Source organism: Cuculus canorus, chromosome 15 (assembly GCF_017976375.1).
Source record: "Cuculus canorus isolate bCucCan1 chromosome 15, bCucCan1.pri, whole genome shotgun sequence".
In the NCBI taxonomy this organism is placed as follows: Eukaryota; Metazoa; Chordata; class Aves; order Cuculiformes; family Cuculidae; genus Cuculus; species Cuculus canorus.
Genome location: NC_071415.1, coordinates 13,564,443 through 13,590,073, shown reverse-complemented (window position 1 = coordinate 13,590,073; position 25,631 = coordinate 13,564,443). Strand labels below are relative to the sequence as shown.

The window sequence follows — 25,631 nt, the reverse complement described above, 5'->3', positions numbered from 1 at the left end:
GCAAATGCTTCTTGTGCCTTCCAGTGTCTTGCAAAAGAATTCGGTGTGCGTTTTGGCTGAAGAAATAGGAAAGGCTTAGGAAGGAGAGAGCACTCAGCTGAGGAGATGGGGAGAGCAGTGGTACGGTGCAGCAGGATGAAGGAAGGGGAATGCTGAAGGGGGACAGCATGAGAGCTGGTCACAGAAGAGTTTTGCAAGACTCAGAGGGTCAGGAGCTTCAGTCGTCCCTAGAAGAACATCTGAATAGCATCCAAATAACATTTCTTGAGTCTTGTTAGGACTTATTTGTTCCACATGTCATGTCAGAAAACTGTCCATGTGTATGTCTGAGAAGATGCAGGATGTAGCAGGCAAGGAAACTAAGATTCCATCTTACCTGACAGAGAATACAGCAACCGGCGCTCTAAACAAGCCCTTCTCAACATCTGCAGAGCCATCACCACCTTGGCCATTAGCGGCAACCACCAGTTACAGAAAATCCACAAACCACCCCATGCAATGGTTTTACAAGCAGCCACAAAGCTGGTTAGGCCCAGGACATTTAATTTACGTATTTTATCACTGCGTAGTAGGAGTGATATGTGGATATTGTGGATATGAAAGATTGTCTTTTTTTGCAATTAATTGTGAAGGTTTTGCTGACTATTTTCTGATGTCATTCAGTCCCCCATTATCCCTGAGGCAGACACTGAAGAAAACTTTCCTAAAGGTTTTGGGCTTTTGGGGGGTTTTGGTTTTGTTTTTTTTATTTTTAAAGAGGATTAATCTGTAACTTCAATATGTGCATTTGCATATGTTTGTGGGTCTGATTTAAAGCAGTGAATTCATTAAGCTCAGTATCGGGCCCTAACCAATTATTTTAAAACTAAATTTTACCACTGTTCTATAAATATTGCTCTTTCATTTTGTGGCCCTGTGGATGTGGCGATGTTTGCTATTGAGAGGTATGCCTGATAGGAACCCTGAGTCAGACGGATTTCCTGAGGAGCAACTTCCAGAGGCAGAGGCAGCATGTGAGGTTTCTCAATTCCCAACAATACCAATTAGATGGTCTCCTGACACAAACAGACTGCTAAAAAAAATAACTTTCACTAAAATAACTGTATGCCTCCTGTCCGGATTTAAAATAAATCACTTTCTTCTTTAAATATGCCAAACACAATTCATCTAGGCATCCGAAGGGCAACGTTGCTAATAAGCAAGCCTGTCCTAGGCAACCACTGTGGATATTTAAGGTACGTGTAGAAAATTCAGTTGTAGCAGGACTGCAAAAGAGTGAGTTTCATATGGGATAAAAATGATAAGACGTGCATAGATCACCATTTGGAAGGCATGTTCAGAAATAAGTTTCTTTTCAAAGACTTGCTGATTAAACCACTGCATATTCCTGCAAACATTCTGTAGTCTAACAGATCACTTTACACTTATAATAATCCTTGCTTTGTTAATATGCTGCATTGTTCATCTATTTGGACCTAATATTAAAAGCAAATTAAGGTTTCTAAGGTGAAACTCGCTGCCTCAGGCTATATCTCAATTTAAGGAAAAAAAAAAACCCAACACATGAGCTAAGCTAACTGATTAAAGAAAAAATTTTTCTTATGGTTGTTCCGACCCCTCGGGTGCATTCCAGCACGGTGGTCTGCTCTGCCAAAGACTGCACACCTCCAGGTGCGGTTAGGGTTCTGAAGATAATGTCATTTGCTTGGTTTTGATACCATATTTTCCTGCTTGGAATGGACAAATAAGCTAGGTTGTAAAACATGCCAAATACAAAGTTGTGCACAAATGACTTAATACCACAAAAGCAAAGGAATGAGACCAATCCTGTGAAATCTATTTCAAGAAGAAAGGAGACAGAACCACAGCACATGACTGGATCAAGCTGTGTGCCAGAGCACACAATTTTATTATGTAGCTTCAAAATAAATATTATACTGTAAGAGTGTACTTACGTCCACCTCGCCTTGGTCAATCACATAGAAGTTGTCTCCTTCATCACCTGGAAGCAAAATACAAAAGGTGATTGTTTCCTGCAGGTCTGCTAAAACATTCAATAACTTCCTATCTCCAGATTTAATCCTGTAATATTTGCACAGACCGGTACACCAGATCACTTACAGAGAGATTAATTTACAGAAATATCTTTGCTTATTTGCTTTCATAAATCAAAATATCACTATGATTTCTTCCTATTAATATCTTTCAATTGCATTAATTTATCTCTCTGGAATGATTCAACACTTCATTCAGTGTAAACACACAAGAGGCTTTAACATACCCTGAGGGTAACGAAGTCCTCCGCAACACGCTGCAGGCACGCAGGTAAGTTGCCAAGTGTGATAACTACGATACAGCACAATGAGGTGTTGAATATTCCCAACAACCATAAAAATATTTTCCATCTCTAATTACTCTCAGCCAGCCTGTGCCACCCTTACGGATTCTGAGCTGTGCTTTACTTCCTGACTGCCTTCAGTTAAGGAATGAACATTTTAATTTGAATTACTATTTATCTGTGTTTAACTGCAGCACTTTGAAAACCTGGAGATATAGCAGCGTGGTTTTGTAGCAGACCTCTACTCACGCAGCAGAAGACCTGCATCCATGACCTCTGGATAGAACTGCACACTGAGACTCTTTTAGAATATGGTTATTCTTCCCATTAAGCAAATCTCAAACAGAGAGATGTGAATCGCATAATCTTAGCAAACACAAGGGAAAAAAAACTGAGAAGAATTACCCTGTTGTATGACTGTTTCTCCTGCGATGTGTGTGACAGGGAACATGGCATCAAATATATCACTGGAAAAGAAAAGAAACATTTTTTAATGAATCAGATCTATTTCTCACCTAGCTAGGAGACCTACCATCACTGTTTCGTTCAGCCTTCATTAACCGATTTCGCAGAAAAAGAAAAGGAAAATATTAGTTGTAACTGGAAAGTGAGCCCCTGCTTGGCAAGAAATCAAAATAACTAGTTTGGCACAAGCTGGAGTTTCAAACTAAGTGAGACTGTGATTCAGTGCATGCTATTTTGAAACAACTCCTGAATTATATGTATATAGGCCACTTCTTATAGCACGGCACAAACCAGTCAGCTTGAGTATTTTATTGTCTGAGCAGACAGATTTCAGATTTTCAGCTGTGATCGGTATGTGTCACAGCAGTAATTGCTAGATGCCTAAATGGGAGCTTCTCTTCCGAACATCTGGCTTTGCGTTTACAAGCAAAACCTGTTCCACAATACAAAGCACGTTTGGAAAGGTGGATGGCTCTAAATTAATGTAGCATAAAACCTGGCAAGAGATTGCACTCATGGTGCAGAAGAGAACGAACACTGATAATCTTAGTGAGTCGCTCGTGAGAGGCGAATTTGACCGATGCTACGGAAAGACCAAAGCTGCAGAAGAGCCTTGTGCTCATTAATCATCGCAGAATTACACACCTTACTGTGGTCTCCAGCATACTGACACATATCCTTAAAAGGCCAGGCAGAGCAGTAAGGACGGGAACGCACCCTGCACCAACACTTCGGGCAACTTGCCCAAATCCAGTCTTTTGTTTATTGAGGGAGTCAGCAGGCTCCGTGGAGCCAGGGTTTCCTTTCCCCACATCGTATTTTGGGGAGCTTACTTCCAGAAGCACGAACCACACCGAGACGGGCGCTCCCCATTTTTCTTCCCCTTCCTATGCATCAGACTCAAGGACTAAAGGAAACAGCTCCCTGAAACAAACACAATGCAGCAAGGAGGAATTGTTAACTAGTCTCTTCCCTGGTCTAGTCTAGAACAGTCCATCCAGGGGCCACCGATGACAGCGGCAAGATGAAACGCTTCAGCCAAAGTCCCCACAAACGTAAAAGAGTACAAACAGTGAAGAAACCCAACAGTCTCATCAAAATAGCCAGAAGATCAGCAAACCGATCCATGCTACATTTCAATGCCTTATATGGGAAATGCATATTGGAAAATCCCATTATTAGCTTATTTCCTGTTCAACGGTTCCAGAATTCATTCACACTCAGTTCTAGGAAATGTTTGACTACGAACTTCAAATTGTTCATGTCCTTCCTCTTCAGCAACCACAATGTTTTTGCTCAGTATTTCAGCTCTGCGTCAGCACCGCTTACAGGAGAACTGGAAGACCTCAAAGCAGGCACCTCCTGCTGCTCCACAGTACCTGCAAGGGATGTTTAGCCTGTGACCTATAACAAAATTATATATTTTACCCTTGTTGTTTCACCAGGTCCACCTTGTGCTCTTCCTACTCATGTTCAAGAAATACCTCCACCACAGGTAAAAAGCCTGTTCAGAGGCTCAAAGAGGAAACCTCTTTCTCAATCATTCCGAGCACCAATGCAAAGATCTACAATAAATTATTCCGAAAAGCACATGGACTGTAGTCTTTAACCCACTAAATCTATTTTTAATCATCTTTAATGGGTTCAACATTTCTCCGGTTCAAGGGATGTCTCTGTTGGCAGAAAAGGAGTATCCATCTCATGCAGGCTGTGGAGTTGGTCCCAGTGCCAACCCTCGGCACCCTCAGCCCAAAGCAAATGGGAGCTGAGCTTCAGATGGGGTGGAGGAAAATACAGCGATGGAAGGTGCCAGACTGGAATGGATCAAAACGGGATGTGATTGAGGGAACTTAAGTCAATAAGGCAACTCTAACTGTCCTTCAGCACGTCTGGGACTTGAAAATTTGGTGTGACAGAGGCTCCTTTGCCTCCCTGTGGCTGGTTTCCCCTCAGCTGTGAGTGGGCACTTCATCGTGCTTTAGAGATTATCCTGCAGCCCATGGAAAATTGACCAGTGGAAAAGGCACTCCGCGTGGCAAAGATGGAAGTGTCCAATGCAATACACCCAAAAATAGACAAAACACTCTGAATATCAATAACCAAACCAAAATGAGACTGCTAGAGCAAACTTAGAAACTCCTTTTTTTAAAAAGAAATACAGAGGAAATAAATACCCACAGTCTCAGTCTTTCGTCTTTGTTTTAAGGCTGTATTTTATTTATAACTTAACAATTGACTGTACAAACAGTGCCAAATAAATTATGTATAGCATTGTGTCCTTCTCCAAAAATGTTTCATCTTATTTCTACAACACTTTTTATCGAAAGAACTCTTTAAAACTCACGGACTAAAAATTTCAGCTGACGGTACAACGAACCCAAAGTCTATTAGAAGCAACAGCGATTTTACATTAACATTCTGCTGCCTAAAATATTACTGTAAATATTCTAGAACCACATTTTTGATGTGTTTCAGTGAAGTCTCCATCTTATTAGACCAAGACTTGGACTTCTAAAGAGACTTTTGAAGGACATGTCATCAAACATTAGCCTAAACCACATATCAACACACAGACACACAACATACCCAAAGTCACAGCGAGACTTATTTACACTTCCAAAGTGAAACAAGGGCATATCTTTGATAAAGAACAATAATATCATGACCGTCACTGGAAACATGTCGTCATGTTTCTTTCCTACTAGGGAACAATAGTTCTTAATTGATATGGTTAGGCCAAGGTCTCTCACAGTGATTAATGAATCGGAGCTTTTGGATGCTCAATTTGAGCTTCATTAAACAGACTCGGGTCTCAGACTACATGGATCAGCAGGCAGCTTCAAAGTTTCTCAGCCTACAAGTCTAGCAGCCAAAAACTGGGACATACAGAACGCCACCAAAGAAAACCACCTTCTGGGAACTGCCATCTCCTAAAGTACCAAATGCCTAAAGTCCCTGTATGAAAGCTGGGCTTTGATTTAATTCAGACTAAGAGTAGGACCTGTTTAGGAAATTTGCATATTGTCTTTATTCACAGTGTCTGAAATAAAACCAAAAATTTCCCAAGGATCGGAAGATTCCTAAAAACTATTCTTCAAGCACAAGAAGGTTTTATGCTAGTGTTAAACAGAAAGCCAGAAAATCAGTAGTTAAGTCTTCACCCAATGCTGAACTACCATGATTTCATCTTCAGTCTGAGCTGCAGCACCAAGAAAGAACACAGCAGCCTCTGTCTTCTGCCCCAGCATCAGCTCTTTGACTGTTGACACCAACCGCGCTAGCAATGCTGTGCGCTGAACCGACACGGAAAGGTTTGATTTTTTGCCAAGATTTTTATGATCGAGCTGTAAATGAGAACTTCTCAGAGGGATTTCCGTATTTTGTCGAAAGTGTATCATTTGCCCCGTTCCCAGATGACTTATACAGGTGATGGATGAAGAAAATAGGGCACCAGTTCTGGTATTTCAGCTGTTGTTTCCTGATGCTGCAACCATGAGAGATGCACTGCACTAAGTGCGTCTCAAGTTGAGCATCAGTACATGGAGGGCTTTTTCTCACCCTCTCCAGAGCCAAAGCTTCTGATAGGCTTTGTAATTTTTTCACAGCTTCCCTACCTAGAGAGGATCTGTGTCTGGTTACTCACGGAACCTGGCCTCAAACATTGGTTCCAGTTCAGAAGGTATCAAGGGCAATTTCTGGCTTGGAAGTGTTGTTGCAAGTGGGACTGCATGTACCTGAATATCCACATCCGGATCCAAGGGGAGACACTAACACAACACTACTAATGTTTTCCAGGGGGATTTCTAAATATCTAATTCTTTGTTAATTCTTGACAGTATCGCTCAAAAATAAATCACAAGAAAAGATTGTGAGCACCGTAGAACATACAAATTAACAAGTCCAACAAAGTGAAACCAAGATATGTGTCAAGACATGAAATCTCTATCTATTCAATCAAAAAATACCATCTGTCTTCTTAGGGAATATCAAAATTTAAAAGACTTTTTAATAAAAGGTCAAAGATATCAAAGGCTTGCAGCAAGTTTTAACACATAAAGTGTCTCCCGTGAGGGTACAGGAGAATTGTAAACAACTGCAATAAGAGCTGAAATCCCAGGGGCTGATCTGCTCTCCGTCATCTGCAATGGCTTCTGGCCACCTGGCCGGGCTGAGCCAACTCCCTTCTCATGCAAAGGGCAACTCCACTTGAATCAATGAGACTACAACTATGCAGACCAGCAAAGAGTCCATCACAGTAATTGCAAAATAAATATGACGAAACACTTTGCTGATTTAATTCAGTAGCATTTTATAGACCCCTTTTGGCAAGATGCGAATGACGGCACTAAGAGGAAACCAGTAGAGAGGGGAGGGCCGAGGGGTTCTCTTTCTCATGAGAAAACGTGAGAGATTAAAATAAACCATCTCATCTGCTTTTACACCGCGGCTGCTTGGAGTCGACGTAGAATATGAGACAGACAAAAAAAAATAACGTGCACTGTAGGCAAAATAGCACTGGCAATAAGCAACCAAGAAGCAGCTTCTTAAAACAAAATGAGAGAAGGAGGATTCCAAGCACTTTCAGAACCAGACCATGGCAATGGCCAAAATAGGGAAACTATGTAAGACAATTTATCAGTTTCACAATCAGACTTCTTTCCAGACCTTGCTGTGCTGAATGCATTGCAGGAAAGGAAAAATGGAAACAAAATGTACGTGTGTTACGCAAAAATGGAAAATCCTCATTATACCTGCAGGTTATAATTCCTCAGAGTTCAATCAGAACAATTTAATTGTGCAGGCAGACTCAGAAAGCCCTCAATGCATGCCACTATACAGAGTTTTTTCTTCTTTTGCTATCTCTAGCAAAACAAAGCAAGCCCTGTATTGCAAAGGATAGCTTTAGAAGATATGTAGCTGCTCTGGCATAATTCAACAAATGTCATCCAGCATTTTCTCGGAGTGAGGCTGCCCTAGCAGGACGATTCCAGTGTTTTAAGCCTTTCCTACTTACGTACCTTTGAAGTTTAGTAAACATAGTTGATAGTAACTCTGCCTTTCTTTAGCTGTAGCTCTTATATCTGGATACTATTTTAAGATTTCTAAAGTCGGGGGGAGGGAGGGTTTCTCCTTGTGTATGTCTAATATTTCCTTATGATTCATTTCCTGAAAAGATAACAACTTTCTAGCAATTGTTCTAACAGCCACTTCTCCGGCTCTGTACGGATGAAGGGCACAGAATATAAACCAAATGACTGGTTTCAATTAACATCTATGCAGTGAACGAATAAATGCAGTACTTTACCACTGAATAAAATGCGAGGGTCTACGCTATTTGAAAGTGTAAGGCTTCGATTCACAGTGCTCATTCCTAGGAACCGTGCATGTCCTTGCTGATGTACAATATTCAAACCACCGACATACAATTATTATTATTATGTACTGATTATTGACAATAAAAGGAATGCACACAGGAAAAATAGAAAATTCCTTTACAGAGGTATTTAAAAACTAACAGCCCAGAGCTTACAATTGCTCTAATCAAATACATGGTATCACAGACGTGTACCCAAGTGGAGACGTCAGCACTGGAACCTTAATGAAAATATTACCCATCTCCATCTAATTCTGTTATTTTTTTCCTGTTAGGACAGCAATAAATTAATTACAGCAGCATACAAAGCTATTAACAATTAAGAAAAGTTAATGACTTCAGGATAATGGCCAATGTTTAGCTATTATTACAATTAAGACATACATTAATTTTACTGTAATGACCATGTAAGTCTTTGAAGTCAAACATGAGAAGGCATCCTGAATGGCGAGTTAAATCTAAAGTCCATGTCTAATTCCATAACATTTATTAAGTCACAAGTCCACATAACTAACAGGCATGTGAAGCAGAAAGAAATAAAAAATTGTCATCTTATATTTCTGTGAAGTATTTCCATTTTTACCGGCTTATGAAGTCCTTTTATAGGTTCATGACTTATTACACTGAACGAGCTGAATGAAACTTTATGAGCAGAGCATCAATTCATTTTACAGACCCTATACATCTACGTGTCAATGGTTCACATCAACTTCAACATGTTAACAATAACTTTCAAAGAGAAAGCGTGCACGCAGAGACCTTCGTCTGGAAAACTATCTGCCATGGCCAACTGCAACAAGAGGGTGACTCTTCTGTGCAAAAATGGGCCGAGCCTTGCAGCTCAAGAGTGACAAGGTCCAATCCCACACCCTACCCCAATGCTTTCGCCTTGTCCTCTTTTCTTCCTACGACCCCCTCAGAAGCATCTTTACATTGAAGTCATGCTGCCAAGGCTTTGGTTGTACCACGCCTGCCCAAGAGGCAAAGTTGGTGGAAATGTAACTCAGGTCCACCTCTTGCTATCATGTCTAGCAAACTTTTCACAAGGTGAAGGGAAGACCCATGCTTCCTTCAGCTATTCCAGTTCCAGATCCATAAGCCTGTTTGCATACGAAGCCCTGTGGCGAGGCACACAATGGATGACGGGAGGTAAACACCACACAACGTTCATGCTGCGTCTAAGGCCGAACCACAGCCACATGGCATCGCTTCTAGCAGACCCAACGGAACACAGGGCAGCTCTCCAGTCTCTTACTGCAGACTGGTTTCATGCATTTTCATAGTTGAAGGACAACTGCTGACTGGGCTGTAGCAACAGAAGTATAGCCAGCAGGCTGAAGGAATTGATCTTTTCCCTCTGTTCAGCCCTTTTAAGATGGTCCAGAGTACCATGTCCAGTTTTGGGCTCCCGCACACAAGAAAGTACTGTACAAACTGGTGCCAGTCCACGGTGGCCACCAAAATGGTCCAAGGCCTGAAGCATACAACAGATGCAGAGAGCGTGAGAGAACTGTGTTTATTCTTTTACAAAAAGAAGATCAGGGAAATCTTATTGCTGTCTACAAGTAATTAACGGAAGGGTACAGAGAAGACAGAGCCAGACTCTTCTTAGAGCTGCACAGCAAAATGGTGTAAAGGCAACAGGCACAAACGTGAACAGAGGAAATTCCCACCTGATATATAATGAAAAAAAGTTTCACTATGAAGTTGGTCAAACACTGAAGAGGGACTCAGAGAAGGGCCATTGTTTCAAAACTCAACTGGGCAAGGCTCGTGGTTTGACCATCCAACTCTCACCAGACCTGCTCCGAGCAGGAGGTTGGAGCAGGTATCTCTGGAAGCCCTTCCCCCCAGCAGAAGCCCAGAGTTTGGCACCGAGCTTCTCCCAGTGGGAAAGATGAGGTGGTCCTGTGCTCAGACACAGACACCGGGGAGGCAGGGGAGCATGAGTCAGGAGGCCAGCTGGAGGAAATCCTATGCATCATGCACGGAAAAAACAGTCTCTGTACTGATGTAGGAATATCCGTGCGCCTCTGCATGAATAACCGCAACAAGACTGCATCCTAACTTCACATCACTAATCATCACTGCTCATCAACAAAGCCTGTGCATATCAGGAGGCCATGATTAGAAATCAGGTAACGGTTTTTTTCAGCAAAAAAATACTTTAATAAACTGAATATTCCTGTGGAAAATGGCTGATGTCATTTCCCACTTTAAACTGAAGTTTCGAAATCCATCTAGAAGCCCTACCGCGCTATCTTCAGAGGGTTACTTCCCACTATGAAATTATTTCAGAATTAAACTTCTTAGTAAAAGGTTAAAATCAAAATAGGACATTGTTGAATACGATATTACAATGAAAGTTAATCATGTTTGTTTGCTTGTTTTCTGTTTGTGAACAGAGATCAAGAGATTTTGATCTTGGGAGATTCAAGATAAGGAAAACATTAAAATGACAAAATAAACCCAAGCAAAATAGAAAACCCAGGGAAACTTGGGTCAGTCAAATATACTTTCTCCTTGGTTATGATGTACGAGGATATATATAGCTATATTAAGAAGCACACATACCAGATTGCACAGGGTTCTTTCTGTTTTAGTAGGTAGAATACAACGATTAGGAACCTTCCCTAGCCAGCAGCTATCAGACACTAATGTAAAGATAGAGCCATTATGGAGGTTGTATACTATAAGAATACAGCATTGCTGTAAGCGCATTCTACTGAAGCTTCTGCTTTGCGAAAACTCCAAATATATTATTATTAGAAGCACAGAAGTCAAAGGCTGTAACAAAGTCAAAGGCATTATTGGTATATATTGGCATTGCAGAAGTGACCTGGGGAAGCGCTCAGCACAGCGATGAACCGTGTACTTCAGATAAAGTGGGACAAATCCATCCCTGGTGTCACCAGCTTGAGGTCGATGTACTTGAACTGACTAAAGAGAAGGACAGCCCTTTAAGTCACAGATGCGTACATGTGATTTTAGATTTTCCAAGCAATTAACTACTTTGTCATTTTCTCAAACACTCTGGAAAAGCTACGGTGGATACCATGCTAATCAAATAAATCATTTAATAGCTGAAAGAAAACTGCTTCTGGTGGGACAGAAAGACATCACCGCAAGAATAATTATGATCCCCAAACCAAATCCCTGTGGTTATTAATACGAAGCAAATTCCACCACTGATAAAGGATGACCATAACAAAGTTCCCATATTTGAACAATTTCTGGTACTTTTAAACCTCTTCACTCTTTAATTGCAAGCTCCCTCTTCTGGACTGTCCCAACGAAGCCAGAGAGTCACTACACGTTACTCCTCATCCTTGCTTTAGTAATCAGGTAATACAGCTGAAGAAGCTCTTGGTAAATGACACTGATAGAGATCGCTCATCACCCTGACCCAGTTTCATGGCTACTACAGCTGAAGCTCTCTGAAAATAGAATAGTATATGCTGAGATTTAAAGAACTCCCAGAGGTCTGCAGTTATAAATACATTATAATGCAATCTCTTGGAGCAGATGATGGAGGTGATGTCCCTCAACACAGGACATACATGCCAAGGGATATCCTTACATAGAGATATAGGATATAATTTTAAATAACGAACTACGATAAACCATAAGTAAATACAAACAAAACTGTACTATGTACATTACCTTACTGTTTACATTAAGCAGTGAAGAGAAATACCTCCTCCGCAACAGTAATAGCATTTTCTGTCTTGCCTTTCAGACTGAGGACATTCTTTCATGAAAGTGAAATTATATATAGTTACTTTTTCTTGCATCCCTATGACTAGCAAACTGGTGACAGAGAAAGACAGAATAAAGCACTCGCAGACTTCCCTGCCTGTTGGCATGTGTGTGGCAGCAACTGATGCTCATCGCACTCTGTGTTCCCTTCCATCCAGTTGGCTTCATTTGCTTGCTGGGAACCAAGTAACCTTCAGATTTACAGTTAGGTACAAGTTTTCATCAGTTTACTACTTCTGGTAGTTCTTTTCCAAAAATCTCCTTGTGCGATTGCTACGTTTGATCATCTATATATAAAGAAGTGGTGTCAATGTTGTTGCCAAAGGAATGCGAAGGCCTGATTCTCTACCCGCTGCAAAATGAAGGAATGCCAAAGGAATGGCAGGAAGATGCACCAGGAGAAGGTTTAGGTTGGACATTACGAAAAGGTTCTTCACCCAGAGGGTGGTGGAAAACTGGAACAGCTCCCTAGGGAAGCAGTCACGGCACCAAGCCTGACAATGCCCTCAGACACATGGTGGGAATGTTTGGGCTGTCCTGTGCAGAGACAGGAGTTGGACTCCATGATCCTTGTGGGTCCCTTCCAAATCAGGACATTCTGTGATTCTGTGAAATCTAAAATCTAAATAAAAATAATCTAATCTAAATAATTCATCCTATTTTCCTATTCAGAGTACGTCTACAAACAAAGTGTTGAGGTTGTGGACCTTGGACATACATCTATATACATCTTGGCTATGCATTTATTTTCATTATACATCTATTTCCATTATATTATTTTATTCCGTGCAAGAATCACTTCTAATGGTTTTCTATAAATATAGAAAAATTAAAATATATTTGATAATTATGGTTGTTCCTTCAAATCATATACTTACTCCTCCTACGCACTACTGTTAAGACTACAGCTTCTGTACCTAAAAGAAAAGCTTGAGTACCACAAGACAGCACCTGTGCCTGGCAACTATATCAGGACAAAAATAGCTAAGAATTATCAGGTATTAGGTTAAAATCTTTTTCCTTCTGTGCCTGGTGGGCCTTGCCATTAACGTAAAAATCAGGACACTGAAAGAACGCTGAAGATGCTAATCCTCAAGAATGACACGATGCTAAACAATGACAAGATGCTCCGTATAAATGCAAATTGGGGGGGGGGGTAACATGTTCATGCAAAAATAATTTTGTACATCAGGAAACTCCTACGGTAATTCTGGGAATATGTGTATCAATACGCAGTGCCACTGGAAAAGCTTGGAAGTGCTTAAAGACTGAAGCCAAGGCTCTATAGAGCTGTAGTTCCCGAGTCACTCAGCGGCGTGTCTGCTGCGAGTCGGAGGAACGCACGCTGCAACTAATCAACAGTGTTTGACATGCGTCTCCACTGGCTGACAAGCACATAACATACGGCTGCAAGCATCTCCCACATCTTGCTTAATTAATTTCCATCCTTGTTGTGTGCTCCCACACCTGGAGATACCAAGCTGCTGCATATAATAAAAACATTTTAACCTGTGTTAGCGGATAGGATTCAATTTAGTTTGTAATTGGATCAGTAAATGAAATCATTATAAAACAGCTGATAAAGGCTCGCTAGAATGAGTCAGAACGATTTTTTTAAAGTGTGTAAATCTAGTGTTAAAGAGCTGACGAATAAAATTCATAGCCGACACAAAACCACATGTCCACAAGCACTTGCTTTTCTATTTGCATATCTATTATAGCTTACAGACATGTGCAAACTCATGCACCCACACGTTTTCCTTATGTTTCCCGAAGTTTATCACTACTCCCCTTCATCTCTGATTCACAGCATTTCTGAGATAGAATCTTTTACAATAAAAAGAACTAGAGATAAAATTTCCCTAGACAATAAATACTTCTTTTTAGTGATCTATCGCAATTAAGCAGCTTCAGTTTTTTACAGCTCCACTGATTCAAAGAAGGAGAAAATAGAGATCGATTAGATGAGATGATACGTGCTTTTTTTCTTAAGTGATCTGTACTTGCAGGGGTCTGAAAGAAAGGGAGCTTTTTAAGCACAGAAAGCCATTTAAATCTATAGCTGCACAAACACAGCCCTAAGGATGCATTTTCTTCATACCTATGTAAATGAATTCAGACACAGTGACACGGCTTTGTTCCATCTTTACCAATAATTTTCTTCTGAGTCCTCACTAAACAATCAAGTGGACATCAAACACATCTTGAAGACACCCAGCAACACCACTGGAAGCAACACCAGCTACTTTGAACGCCGCAGCACTGATTCCTCAGCAATTTGCCATGTATTAAAAACCTGCCTGCAAATATAGCGCTATTCTCTTCCCTCTGCATTCTGCTGCAAGCATTCAAAAAAAACCAAGAGTGCCCAATGTTGAATTCTGCAATTGCACCGTGCTCAAGCCTCCTTTCATCTTGCCACAGTCAGAGCAAATCTGGAAATCTCAGCTATGCTGGGTTTTCATTAGCGTTGCCAAGACGGGAGAGAGGAAAAGGTAGTGTTGCCGGTGCCTTCCTGCATATCTGCAGTACATTTTTTAAATACCTGGTTGAAAGGGAACATGAAGAATTCATTGGGCAAGGCTGGTGGATCAGTAGGAACGCAGACATTTGCGGTCGCTCTTGGTCCAAGCCTTCAAATACTTTTTTTGCTTGGCTCTGCCAACTCTGTGTTTGTCTTCACGCTGGTAAGATTTTTAAGCAATTTCTCAGCAGGAAGAACTGTATTTTATGGCATTAACTAGACCAGGGCAAATTCAGCCCCGAAACAAATTGCAAAAAAACTTGCAGGAGTACATGACAACACAACTCATGTTGCTTCCTCCCAACTAAATAACCCTTCTGGTTCACAGATTTCTGTTTAATTTGGCCTCTGGCATGACAGAAAGGAATTTTTTGCCCATTTACACAACTCTATGAATCAAACGTTGACAACAGTAAGCTGCTCTTCAGTCTGACTTACAGGCATGTACTGAAAAACAGCCAAGTGCTGTGCTTGCTCTATCAGGTCTCGCACACAAACCAGATATGATATGACCTGTAGCATACAAATCCCTCCCCCAAAAAACATGCTTCACAGTTCCTTCTCTCGAAGACTCGATGTATCGGCAGGCTCTGAGTCTTGAATCCTGGCTGGATACACTGCTGTGAACTGTTTCAACACTGCCACCTTAAAACACTCTGTCTGTAAGCTGAGAACTGATTTAAGTTAGGTTTGAAAAATAGTACAAAAAACGAGGAAGATTTTGCTGTTTAAGAAACATATCTTCACTGGTTTAAATATATTCTTAATGTAGGGCAAATAGGTTTTATCTGTGCTGATATGAAATTCCAAAATACACTAAAGAAATGAAGCAGAAATTTCTATACTAAAGCCCACTTAAAAATAAATCCAATTAAAGGGAATAAATAGGACAAGAGAACAACTAATTCCTTGTCTTTACTTATTTTCAAGGAATATTCATATAAATCCCCAGTCTGACATTTATGCTGTTTCATGTGACAAGGATCAGAATTCTCCAGAGCACATTTTTAAACCATTTACCCCGACAGCACCTTTCTAATGAACAATAGAAGACTCTCCACGTTCACAGCGCATTTTCTATAGGCTCACAAAAGGTTTAACCCTGCAAGCCTTTATCCGTGTGGTCAGCACTTACACTTGAAATAAAAAGGGAGTAATTTAATGAAAATGGGGTGGCAGAATCAGGGATTGGAAGTAAGAACGTTCTGGGATGACGGGCATCTCTCCTAGCTGTGCTGCTGAAGTGGATTGTAATTACAAGTATCATAGATGTGCTTTACAGTGCTATTATAATAATAATACGGAAAATTTTGAGCTCAATGGCTGAATTAAGTAACTGTCCTGGATCCTGTAAAAATCTTACCTTCAGGCTGCTTTATTTTATAGAGAGGATTTTGTGACTTCCAGCCCCACCTCATGTGCTTCCTTTATGTGTTATTATGGCCAGAGGCGGTAGAAGAAGGTCACAGGCATTTAAACCCCACTTTGCATCTCACATCTTAGGGGGAGGATATCAGGAAGGAGCCCAGCCATGACTGAAAGGCGTGAGATAATATTTCAATGCAACACTCATGTCTAGGTATCCACCACATCCAGCTCAGAGGTAGGAACGGACAACGCCTGCATGTGTTTAGGGGGTACATCCCAGAGAGACTCACAAAGCAACGCTCCAGACCTTGGGACACTTCAGTTTGAATCCAGACTGAGACGTTATCACACCAAATTAATGCAAGTCAAAAGTAAAACTTCAATAGAAACACTGCAGAGAAGTTTCATCTTGGCGAGGGTCAAAAGAGACGGGAGGAGGAAGGCAGCAAAAAGCATCTCTTAAATAGAGATAAAGACGGCAGGAGATAAAAAGGTCAGACCAGGCAGTCTAAAGGTCCCTGCTAACCCCAAACTCAGTGACAGATACAGAAAAGCAAACACTTGATCTCAGGAAGATTTCCTTGTACAAAGAAAGCCCTGAGAAAAGACCAGAAAAGAGGCACCTATCAAAGCAACAGTGAGACCCTGGTAGCAGGGAAAAGCAGGATGAACCACACAAATGTACACTGGTACTATGGGCCACCTCCCTCTCTATCTGAAATCGCAACATGCACTCACGTTCCTGAGATTCTCCTCAAATACGTATTGCACACTTTTTGCAACACCTAGACGGTAACATCAGAGGTTATCAAAAAAAAATCTTAAATTAATAAACAGGTCTGAAAAATAAACCACTAATGTGCCATAGGATTTGTAACATTAAGTTGACTTGACTATAAAAAATAGACGAATACATGCAAAGGTCACTAAAATATTTATATTAATGATGGAGCTGAACACTAAGCAGATATTGACTTCTGTTAAGGTGAACCTCAAGATTTATTGGTCTAAGAGGTAAACACTGACTGAGATAAATCCAAGGTCAATATTTACTACCAAGGACAATAAATCTTCGCAGCTTGTGAAACACAAGATAAATAAATATATACATATATAAACATTCATAGACAAAAGTATAGCTATATTTACACAAATTATTTTGAAAAATTACCATTAATATCATGTTTTTTCCCTAATTATGCCAGAAAGAACCAATGAAAAATTATGAACCAGTGTTAGACACATCTATTTGCATATGTCAGCACTGATGATATCTAAGGGTGACACTTCCACTTCTCCGAGCGAATCCCTTTGCCCACTGAGCTAGGTGAAAAGTTTCTAATACACAAAGGGAAGTCAGGACCCTAAGTGCAAATTAGCTGCCCTATTTCCATCTTCACTTGAGAACCCACGCTTGTAAATTAAGAAGCAGAGTTACCTCCAGCAAAGCAATCTCAGTAATTGCCAAGCTTCGGACTTATCAGCCAGAAAGATTTCTGATGGAGCACGTCTGAATTCAATGCACCTTCATCTAAGGTCAAGTTTCTTCCCACACAAGGGAAGCACGGGGGGGAGGAAGGGGAACGTGGATATTCTGAAAGTGTTTTAATGAGAGGCACTTTTACTGTAGTTGTGGTCAATTTTGTATGGGCTCAGAACAAAGACGTATTAATCAAACTGAGCAAAATAAATAAATAAAACCATTGGATGACTTTCAGAGGTACAGGCTTTTTCCTTGAACTAGGAAGGCAAATAAATTTAACAGGAGTGCTGACAAAAGTAGACCTTCTTCCTCCAAAGAGTATACAAGATCTAAGCCAAAAGGAAACAGATGACTTTGTGTGTTTGTAGGAAGTGATTAGAGAAGATAGAACTTAATTTATTAAGATGGGTGATGGTGATTCTTTTGTTGACTTTTCAGGTCAAGTGTTAAAACCTTCTGCAAATAAGGCGGTAGATACACTACAACTAAGCCTTAATGGTTCAGGAGCTTGGGCTTTTTTGATGCTCTAGGTTTTTCTTGTTCTTTGAACAACTGTTTTGGAAAGCGGAGGGAGAGAAATCGAGTCCTTCCCTATGCCTCCTGGTGGCCTCTCCTTCACAAACTGCACCAGCTTGGGCAGCTGGGAGCTGGTCTGGACCAACACATACGTACATCCCAGTGCAGGACTCTGCCTAAAGCCAGCACGGACAGCTTCCATATGACTTCTTTAAATTATTTCCTGTGCCTCCAGTGGATGACAGAAGAGCAAAATTTAAAAAAAAGAAAAAAGAAAAGGAAAAAGGAGGAAAAAATGAAAAGAGAAAGGTAAAAAGGAAAAAAAAAAGCAGAACAAAGCGTTCAAAAGAAAGTTTGCATTAATCTACCAGCCCGACAAGTCTCAGGGAGGAATGCGGCGCTGTGCAGGCAGTGCTGTCCACTGGATTTGCAGGAAGGAAGAGCAATTAGAAGCACTGGGCAGGAAAAGGCCTGTTAGCACTGTTACCTTTAACTTAATCTTTAATCTCCTCCTATGCCTCAAACTTGTCACCACAGGCATTAATCACCTTGCAGGTCTTACAGCCATCTCAAGCTCATTTATATTATGTGTTTTAATGGCCTCTCTTAAGTCACCGGTGTGCGGTGCTGTACAGTTCTGCCTTTATTCCCCGCTGGCTGCTTTGGTCTATCAAAGCCATGTGGTTTATTTTTACGTAGGTTTCCTAAGGCTACAGCACAGCCACAGGTTTCAGCGATGGTATCAGAGTTGACCTCTAAAGAGAGTACTCCAAAACAATCCATGAAATATTATTGCTCCAAATATTTTAGAAGTCTCTGAAGTCTCATTAATAGAAACGCTTTATAATTCATTACATTTTATTAGCGTTCTCAGTAATTCAAGGAATGGCAGAACGGCTGTACTCTTAAACAGGATTCATCTCTTAGCTTGCAAAGAAAGGAAAAGTGATTTGCAACTACACAAAAACTGGAACATGGAAGGAAGATAATAAACCGACAAGCAAAAGACAAAATGTCTTTGTACTCTGCCTTCTAAAACCAGATGAGATCTCAGGCTAAGAGTTCTCTCGACAGACAGAATAGCTATATAAAACTTACAGCCAAGATTTTCAAAATTAGAGTCCAAAAATCCACATTTATGGGTTTGCAGAAGAACTAGTAATTTCAGTACAGTCCTGTGCAGGATGATACAATGCCAGAAGAGATTCGAATACGCATAACTTTGAAATGCTCAGCAAAAGGACTGCTGTGTCCTTTGAGCAGAAGCTGGGTCCAGAACAGGCAGATACTGTTTCTTGCAGTATTTACCCCTGTGAGGATGCTTGTAAAAGGGACTATCAGTGAATAGCAATAACAATATTCAGAATATTTACATTTAATATTACTTTCCCTTTGAAACAGTACCAAAAATTTTTCCTTAAAATTGAAGTTCTTTTGGCTACTGTGAAGACCCCACTCTGGCTTCTTAATGCAATGGTGAACTCATTTATATGTGAAACATTTTATATGGGAATTATTTCACAGCATGCAAAACGATGAGGAAACAAAGAGAAAAGTTTGGATGAGATTTTAAGAGAAGAAGTGACTCGATGACCTGCTGGGAGAAAAAATGGAGAAGCATAAACCTCTTTCAGCTGGCGGTTTGGGTTTTTTTATTTAGAAGTAGAGATTTCTAAAAATACAGTCTACTTCACCAGCATTTTGAGGGGGAGAGAGCCTAGTAGTTAGTTTTCTTGCCATTGAAAACTAAATCTGTTAGACATCCCCTAGTCTGAAATTCTTATTCCGAAGGTATATTTTTCCTGATGCAAAAACGGGATTGCAGCATGATTGTCTTACCATTTATTAATCATTTCAGAGAAGCCTGAACTAGAAGGCCCTTTATTCATCATCTTTGATGGCTACAGACTGATGTAACCCCAAGGCAACCTGTGCAGCTATAGATTCGCCTTAAGTCCAACCTCAGCCTTAATTTCAAGCCTTAATGCAAGGCTTGAAAACAAATTTTAAAGGCCAGAATAATGAAAGAGGTAATTGGAAAATGAGACACACTGCAATCTCATCTTTCTCCCTTCATTTGATATTCTAGACAAAATAAATCAATTTTTCAAGGAAGCATGTTCAGTGCTGTGAGGTAAACTGTTGGTTAAAACGGGAAAGTTGATTAGGAAACACAACCATAATGTGTTTAAGGCAATAATTTAAGATAGATTAACAACAGTTGATATTGGAAGTGGAAGAACAAGCCTAGAGGTAATTTCAGTACGACTATTTCAAGGCTCGGCTGTAAGAAGTGGAGCTGTTGCGTTCAGAGGTATTGCAGAGTATCACAGCGAAAAAATGGATGTATTTGATGACTAAACTAAGAAAGTGAGAATGAAATTCATTAATCTATCATGAAAGGCCATGCATGTGGAAGTTACAGCAGCAATTTCTGCTTTAATCTGAATGTATTAATTCACTGAATAACTGTAAGCTACCCCTTTTACCCTGGGCTGGGAAAAAAAAGTAAAACCACTCTATATCAGCATAAATTGCGTGGCTTCCAAGTGAGCAAGGAAGTGTTTATGACATTATAAAAAGCACTTCTCTAAGTTACCTCAGTTCAATGTTGTACACAATTATAATCAATCACTTGCAAAAGAAACAAAGAAACAAGATGCATTTGATTGAAAAAGATGTAGAAAAACATATTCTCCGGTGGTAAGTGAAAACAAGAGCCTACCTTTTCTATAGAAGAAAACAGTTTGAATCATTTACAGCAGTAAAATAAGTAACAGATATAATTTTAATTTAAAAATAGAGATAGAGATGAGATAGAGATGAGATGCCTCTGTTACACAGAGATGAGAGGCAATGATAAGGGTGAACATCTGAGCTGAAAAAGAGCTATTTAAACTAATGAACAATGAGGGCGTGAAAAATTAACACATATAAACATTTAGTCTGGAAGTGAGATGCTCTCTTGCCATGGGAACAGTATTGTTATGGAGCAGCTTTCCATCAACTGTAGACCAATAAACTGGAGAAAATAAACATATCTTTGTTTAGGTTATGTGATGGATCATACAACTTGGTTTTCTACACTATCAGATGGCTGAACTCAATTCAGAGAGAACCCTTTCAGATTGTATTCCCAAGGACAAGCAAAAAGATGTTTCCTAGCAGGGCAACAAAGAGCAAAACAAGTGCAAGATCTCCGTCAGAGAAGACACGCTGATTTCTGACAGCCTACTCTTGTAACCGAGATGAAATAGCTGGGAACTTCATCAGATTTGTCCCTCCCAACTTTTTAAAAGATGAAAGGCAGTGCCAAACACTCAAAACAATAACGTCTTGCCTTTATAAACAACCTTTAGTATTACTGGATAAAAACCAGAGCCTTGGACATCTGCTGAGCATGTCTATTGGATTGGCATCGGTGCTCTCCTCCTGGCTCACACGGAAGGTGACGAGGTCAGGAATGATACATCTTGCTCTACAAAACCAAACTTCCATTTTGCCACTGGTAGCTTTCAGAATCCACCTCCTATATAGCTCCTATATATTTGCCTGCTTTAAGAGTTTTTTGAGCATCCTCTAGATTTCAATTAGAGCCAGAGAATCCATATAACTGCATGTGTTTTGCTGAATTACTGAACATCAGGAGATGCGTGAAGCTCAGTCTCTTGGCACAGCCATGGGTGATGCTGTATGCCCTGGCACATACGGGAATAGATTGTCCGAAGACTATCGTAAGAATTTCTTTATTACAGATGTAGCTTGGGACTGCCTTCCTCGCTGTTCCATCAAACATCCTTCTCCAGCCTTTAATCTATCTGCTAATAAATGTTATTTTTAAACTGCACTAACCCTCTCCACATTTTGCACATTCCTACTAGAGATGCAGACAGCCTTTATCCAGACAAACATGCCAGATGGACAGGGAATGACAGTAACCGGCAAAGTGGGACAGCAAGAAAAAAGGTTTAAGCCCCAGATAATGCTATCATTTCCATATCTTCTGAATTTTCCCCCTTATCCTCCACCCTTGCCAGGAGACAACCCTACTTGGCATAGCCTAGGACCATGCTGGTTGAGATGCAGAAGACACCAGTGCCACGTGCCACAAGATATTTCTCCAGCTTCAACTAACGTTTCAATCAAAATAGTTGTGGATGAATACACAACGTGGTAAGGGCACTGGGTGATTCCACTAGGTTAGGAGGGAAGGCAGGGAATACCAGTTTGGGTACTGGAATAAGCTGTGTGAGACCATTAACAATCAGCTGATGAATTAAAAGAAAGGCAAAGGAAATCTCTGAGGTCTCCCTGTTTCTTCCTTTCACTGGTCTGAAGACCGGACAGAAATATGGGCATGTGTAGGGGAGCGTGAGCTATTTTAACCAAAACATTTCAACCATCCCTAAATATGGTCACAAGATTTTAGATACTTGGCTTACTCTTAAACAGTAAGATTCTGAATTATCTCCAACTGCGTAGGCTGTAAAAGAAAATGCATAAACCAGCCATCCTGCAAACTCCCTAGAAGCGTATTCACTGCCAGTTTTTTCTCTGTAGCTGTTATATTAATCAGTGTCTTAAGAAATTAGAATGCCCTGTGATTATATCTCTTTCAAACCTAATAAGCAAGGCCTTGCAATTAACTTCAACTTACTCTCCTTAATGTCATTATCTATCATCCAGAGGCTGGAGGTATACCAGAGGCAAATGGCAAGATTATGGCACCATGAATATGGGTTGCATTTTCCGTCAGTGGCATCTCAGTTACTCTCTCAAGATTTCTAACCCAAATGGAAAAAAAAACATGAAGAGATCAGCTGTTCTCAAACATATCACCAGAAAAACATTTTCAATGGATTTTGCCTGAATCAGAACTCAAATAATTTTCCAGAATCTGGCCTTGAACCAAAACTCAAGAGATCAGCCCAGATTTCAGGCTTCGGTTTTCTGTCTTATCAGATATTCATACACAAGTCCATCTTACGAAACAACTGATGTACACGTGTGTGTAAGTGTGAGCGTACACACAGTGAGTGCGGCACTGGGGCGCAGTCAATGGATTTTATTGCTGTACTCATATATAGTCTCACAGAAACATCTCTCCTCATCTGCCATACCAAAGTGTGATATATATGGAATGAGCGGTATAAGGTATTATCAACATACGTTTCGAAAAGTCAAGTTATTTATAAAAACGCTTGGTGATCTCAGATTTTAATTGATGAATGTGGATAAAAGTGGACTTTTTATTGCCTTTAAGGACTCGTGGACTCATTATTTTTTTTTTTTTCTGAAATTGAACAGATGCCAGAAATAAATCAGAAACTGCAAAGTGGAAGAAGAGAGACGTAAGGCAGCACAGACAGCCTGGAGAAAAAGGAGAAAGGAAAGTTACCAGAATGTAAAACTCATGGATTTAAGAGAGAAAGGCAGTGTGGCATCACTGTGAATACCAGGGGAATAGAGATAGGAAGAGAAACCAAGTTGACCAGAAATTATCATTAATCATATAAGTCAGGAACTAAAATGTCCTGTGAGTTAAACTCTGAGTTTTCAATAAATTAACTGCAATATCCTACCCATCACCAAATGTCCGAGTGCAATAGATGGATTTTGCCAAACAATGTATAGAGCAAACACAGTGAGTCTTCTCTCATAGTCCTTTAGAAAAGCAAATTGTTTACAAGTTACTTTAATATATGGCTTTTAATCATGCTGATTTTTCATGCCTTTATGACTGGAAAGCTGGGCCACCCTACTACCAAGGGTCTGAATCAAGGAGAAAAGAACTAAAAAATACTAAGAAAAATAAAAGGAAAAAAGAAATTTTCAGAAATACACTGGTTTTACAGTCATATACTTGCAGTTTATGCAATGTTGCACTAACACGATATTTTACTCCTGCATATTAAATCAACAAAAATAAGGAAAGGAAAAAGCAGGCTCCAGTAACAAGAAAACATTAATTCAATCACATTAGGAATACACTCATATGAGACTTCCAGTAACTATGAAAGGCAGCCAAGTTCAAACCACTCCCAGAATTTGTTAAAACTAATAAGAGACACTCAGATTTAGTTAGTTTTACGGAAGAGCTACCTAAGAGCACAATTTAATTAGCTCCTAACCAATATTTTCTGTTGCTTTTCTCTTAGCCCACAGTTCCTTTACTTTGGCCATCAGTTTAATATCGATTAACCCTCCTGCTCCCACTGATGTCCACCAAGCTCCTCTAGATTATAAGAGCTTGTTTGCACAGATCCACCTTCAGGATCTGATACTTTAATTTCACTCATCAATCAGACTGGCAAAGGATATGCAAAAAGTGTTCAACATAGATAACGGTTATTTACCTTTCTTAATAAAAGGCCAAAAGCACAAACAGCAAAAAGCACCTTTTAAAAGCCAACTATTATTAATATAAATATACTTCACAAAGCTTTCCATCACTTGCTTTTCACTGCCATTCGTCCTTTCCACTGGGCTCTTGCACAGACTTTCTATCAAGCTACAGATCAGCTCCTACAGCTGGATTCTCCTTCCTCCTGAGACTTAACACAGTTAGATGTCATCAATAAGCATTGATTTACATCCATAGGGACATCCAACTTCTGCCTTCATCTTGTATGTGATGCATTAGCAACAGCTAACTGCAGACTAGACAATATACTTTTGAAGGACCGGTCAAGTTCAAGTGCTTAAAACTTAAGCCACACATAAGGAAAATGTGCAGTTAGCAACTTCAAGTGGAGTTAGTGATTTATCCTGAACATAATCAACCAGCAACAAACCCCATCCTGTTGCATCCCACTGCAGCCGTGCTGCTTTGCTATGTCAGGAGGAGCAAACCTTCCAGTCCCTGCAGCGACAAGTGGTACCACTGACCCCTCTGTTTTGCTCTCATGATCAGCCGATGAGACTGGTGTCTCAGCTCCGAACATTGTGTTTTCTCACCCAAAGGGCTGCAATTCTCTCTCTTCACATTCCACACATTTTCACATGTGTAAAGGGAAAGCAGCTGTGCCATATTTTTAGCTCAACTAGCTGAAAGGAAAAGCAAAGGAAGCTAAAATCAGAAGTATTATTTTGCACTATTGAGCATATTAATGACGCCTTTCCAACCTCATCAACATTCCCATCAAAACTAACATGTTAATTTATATTCTTCATATAGTACTAATTATATGTACAGCAACGTAGCTCCCTGTATAAGGAGCTTTCTCACTATAAGAGATGAAAACATAACGTTCTGATTCTGACCTCATGACGATATAAGTAATTACTCTAAAGAATACTGATTATAGTAGGACTAAACTGTGGTCCTTAGAGATGCTTTAAAGACAATGTAATTATAAAAGATGCTAAGTAATTTTAGAGATAGTGACAGTGATGCAAAGTTCATTTGAAAACGCAGAGTAAGGCAATTCTTACAAGATAACCTTTCAGTAATGCAAAGAACGGATCATTTCTGTTCGCAAGAGCTATAGAAGAAACACTACTACGTGCAATACTGTTTTCACCATCCTATTGTTCTTCTCCTATACCTGAAACTAAAATACTTATCTAATCAAATGCAGACACGTCTACAAAAGCAGTAAGCAATTTATACATATAATTTCTAATTAGTAACGACAAACAAGTGGCAAAATACGGATTTACCAATTTTTCATACTAAAAGGATATCCTGAATTCCATGCAATGTCTTGTATAGCCTCATTATCTAGAAGTTTCAGCAATATTTAGCTGAGGGGGCAAAGAAGATGCACTCCATAGATGTACATTATCTTTTCCAGCTCTAACG

The 25,631-nt window shown here is 40.0% G+C and overlaps 1 protein-coding gene across 2 annotated transcripts in view; it reads right to left on the bottom strand.

The window, feature by feature from the left end:
* The window catches only part of PRKAR1B (protein kinase cAMP-dependent type I regulatory subunit beta), a 96,730-nt gene that overhangs the window by 38,439 nt on the left and 32,660 nt on the right, over positions 1-25,631 (bottom strand). For both annotated transcript variants that reach the window (XM_054080713.1, XM_054080712.1), the window contains exons 5-6: positions 2,744-2,805; positions 1,956-2,002 (exon numbers count right to left, since the gene is read on the bottom strand). In XM_054080713.1, coding sequence (XP_053936688.1) covers positions 1,956-2,002; positions 2,744-2,805 — 109 coding nt within the window. The remainder of the gene's footprint in view (positions 1-1,955; positions 2,003-2,743; positions 2,806-25,631) is intronic.